Here is a 2,761-nt window from a genome sequence, read left to right as displayed (position 1 = left end):
CTCCTGGCAATATTTATCCGTTGCACAAGGCTCCGTGTGAATTTTCTCAGCACGACTTCTGGTTGTCACAAAATACTTAGCTGCCAGACTAGCAAGCCATATTATAACACAAACATATCTCACGCATACCACTTGTTGTGATTTGGATGGGATGGGATGCATATACGCCCCTCTGTCTGGTTGAACGACTTGCAGTGCTGCTCCTCCGAATTTTGACGTTATCTTCCTCGAGATTACTCATAGGGGCTTTGCATTTTCGTTTATCACAGTCCAATCAGCAGACAATGAGTTCAATCGCATCTACGATGACCCCAGCGACGCGGCCCAGGATTCGTAAGTTGTACAATTTCGTATTTTGTAAAAATCCCTATGTATCCCTGATTAGGAGACGCGAATAGTCTCATATTTAAGTCGTATAATCGAGTTTTGCTTTCAGATGGGCTTTTGCCCACGAAATCGACTCGTGTCATCGAATCGCCGTACATACGATATGTCGACATGTAAAAATTTCGTCTTTTTGTTCTTATTCAATTTATACGGCATACAAAACGTTGCCTCCCAGTGGAAATGGGTGGCAGCACGTGGGTTGTATGTTTCATACTGGGTACCTTGACTCATTGTTATCATCATTAGTGGAGCTAAGCTCAAAATTCATATTCAAAATGTTAGTATATGATTTACATGGTGAATAAATTTACAGCGAGAGCACAAGTTGGCGGTGCAATATAGACAGATAGATATACAAAATGAGCATGATGCAGATACTCACGTGTTCTATTTTGGAGGTTTGACTACCACGGAACATTACGGATATCATTGATACCATTGTTTTGCATGTTTATATACAGCCATGGAGAGGTTGAAGACTGGAGGAGGATAGTCGACTGGAAAACAATGCTTGTGGTGTGGGCCAATGTGGCAGGCGACTTTTTCTGGCCGGCACAGGTACAGTTTTGTCGATGAGTCTGTACGCTACTGGTCTGCCATTGTCGACTTTGATTTGCAGCCTCGTATGCATATTCGAGCATTTCAGTCACTATGTGACATTGTTAGAATGTTATTATTGCTTTTATCGCTATTCTTGCGGTCGTCTAGGGTGTCCCTGCTTCCTTCATGTGAGAACTTGAACTTTTTATTTTTGAATGTTTTTTTAGTGGTTCGAACGCAAATGCGGACCATGAAGGATTTTCGTACCTGTAAAAGGGTGTGTTTTAGTTTTTTTTTAGGGTTTCAGGGTTTGACGCGCAACATGAGGAATAAATACACAATCGTAGTAGATAAACAGTTCCTTTGTTTATTTTTATGAACTTTTACGTAGTATGGCGATATTCTGTTTGGCGAACGTGACTCGTTCGGAATTTTATGTACTCACTCCCAAAAGTGGCGTACACGTTGGCCTTAAATCATTCCTGGAATCGCGCGTGTACTTGCGTTGCTGATATCTAGTGTTTTTGTAGAGTACTTGTATTGCTGATAGCTTCGTGCATTCTGACTAGTTGTCGGTCGAATGTCCTCTGCTCCCTTGTTACAGATCATCGATCCCTTTGAATCACCCGAGTCGCGTGCGCTGTGTCTGAAAGCGAATGCAGCCGTAGGATGTATTATGGTTCGATTTTTCGGAACACACAAGATGACCTGGGTGCCGGAAAGCGGATTAAGGCGTATGTGTCTGCGATTTTATACAAACTCTTGTGACAAATCATATTTAACTCTGAGCTGACAATTAGACGCGGGGGTACTTTGCTGTCCCATGCATAATAATGACCACGCATGTGATACCCCGCCCATTTGGTAAAGTGTTTTATTCACGTTGTGGCTGCACCTGTGTGCGTAGCCGCAATAACGGACACGGTGCCCCGCGGGTGGTCACCCAACTGTCGCCCAAAACATATTTGGCGCTTGAATTTATCTGTTAAGAATCACATCGGTGCTTGGCCTACGTCCATGTATTGATTTCCACCAACGTGACGAGGGTTTTCTTGTAGTTAGTACCCATGATTTTAATTCATACACCTGTCTGTCTGTATATTATAGTATCAATTAGAATAATAATCTGTTGTCAGTGTTTGTGTGTGCGAACCTTGCATGGAGATCTATACATACACGCATACTCACGTCTTTTTAACATATTTATGAATGCGCAGCTTTGAATGAGGGGTGGGAAGTGCAGAGCCAGCGGTCGCGTGATCCTCTATTCATCTCTGCCGTGAGCGATGCCAAAGCAGTCCATGACAAAATGTCTTACCAAGGCCAGGCGCAGGTTTAACTTGTCGTTTGTGGGACGGTGGATATTGTCATATACCATTAACCGCCTTTACAATCAGTCAATCAAGCTCTCCTTGATAGCTTAATACAATATATAGAAATATCTTACCGTCAAATAAATGCACCATTTATAATTATTTGCCTTATGTAAGTATGTTTGTGTTTGTCAACTCATACAAAATTGAGGCCCTGTTGTGAATATCGGATCAACATGAGTCAGTAAATTGCTTCGCAATAGAATGCTCTGGAAATCGGTATTGTACGAAGCACAATTTTCGTCGCAGATAAGTTCAAAGAGAATTATACTGATTGCTTCGACAGCAGAGCATGATGAGAGTATATTCACCAAATGTTGTATCTTGCTTATTTTGATACGAAACTCTTTCGAGAATATCATTGCAAGTGAATTTCAGTCTTTTATATGCATACTATCGTGTACATATGGATATGAATACTATGTATCGAGCTGATACTGAGTATTGCGCATATATCAACA

General features: G+C 41.6%; 1 protein-coding gene across 1 annotated transcript; it reads left to right on the top strand.

Annotated features, from left to right (window-relative positions):
- Positions 1-233: 233 nt before the first annotated feature.
- On the top strand, positions 234-2,442 carry SARC_13679 (hypothetical protein; the record flags this gene model as incomplete). The annotated part of the gene is made up of 4 exons (XM_014292192.1): positions 234-333; positions 849-945; positions 1,532-1,661; positions 2,145-2,442. Coding segments are annotated over 4 exons (449 nt in total), but the record flags the coding sequence as incomplete, so codon positions are not given.
- Positions 2,443-2,761: the final 319 nt, after the last annotated feature.

Source organism: Sphaeroforma arctica (assembly GCF_001186125.1).
Source record: "Sphaeroforma arctica JP610 unplaced genomic scaffold supercont1.3585, whole genome shotgun sequence".
Taxonomy (NCBI): Eukaryota; class Ichthyosporea; order Ichthyophonida; genus Sphaeroforma; species Sphaeroforma arctica.
The sequence above is the reverse complement of the archived record's forward strand: the minus strand, read 5'-3'. Positions and strand labels throughout refer to the sequence as shown.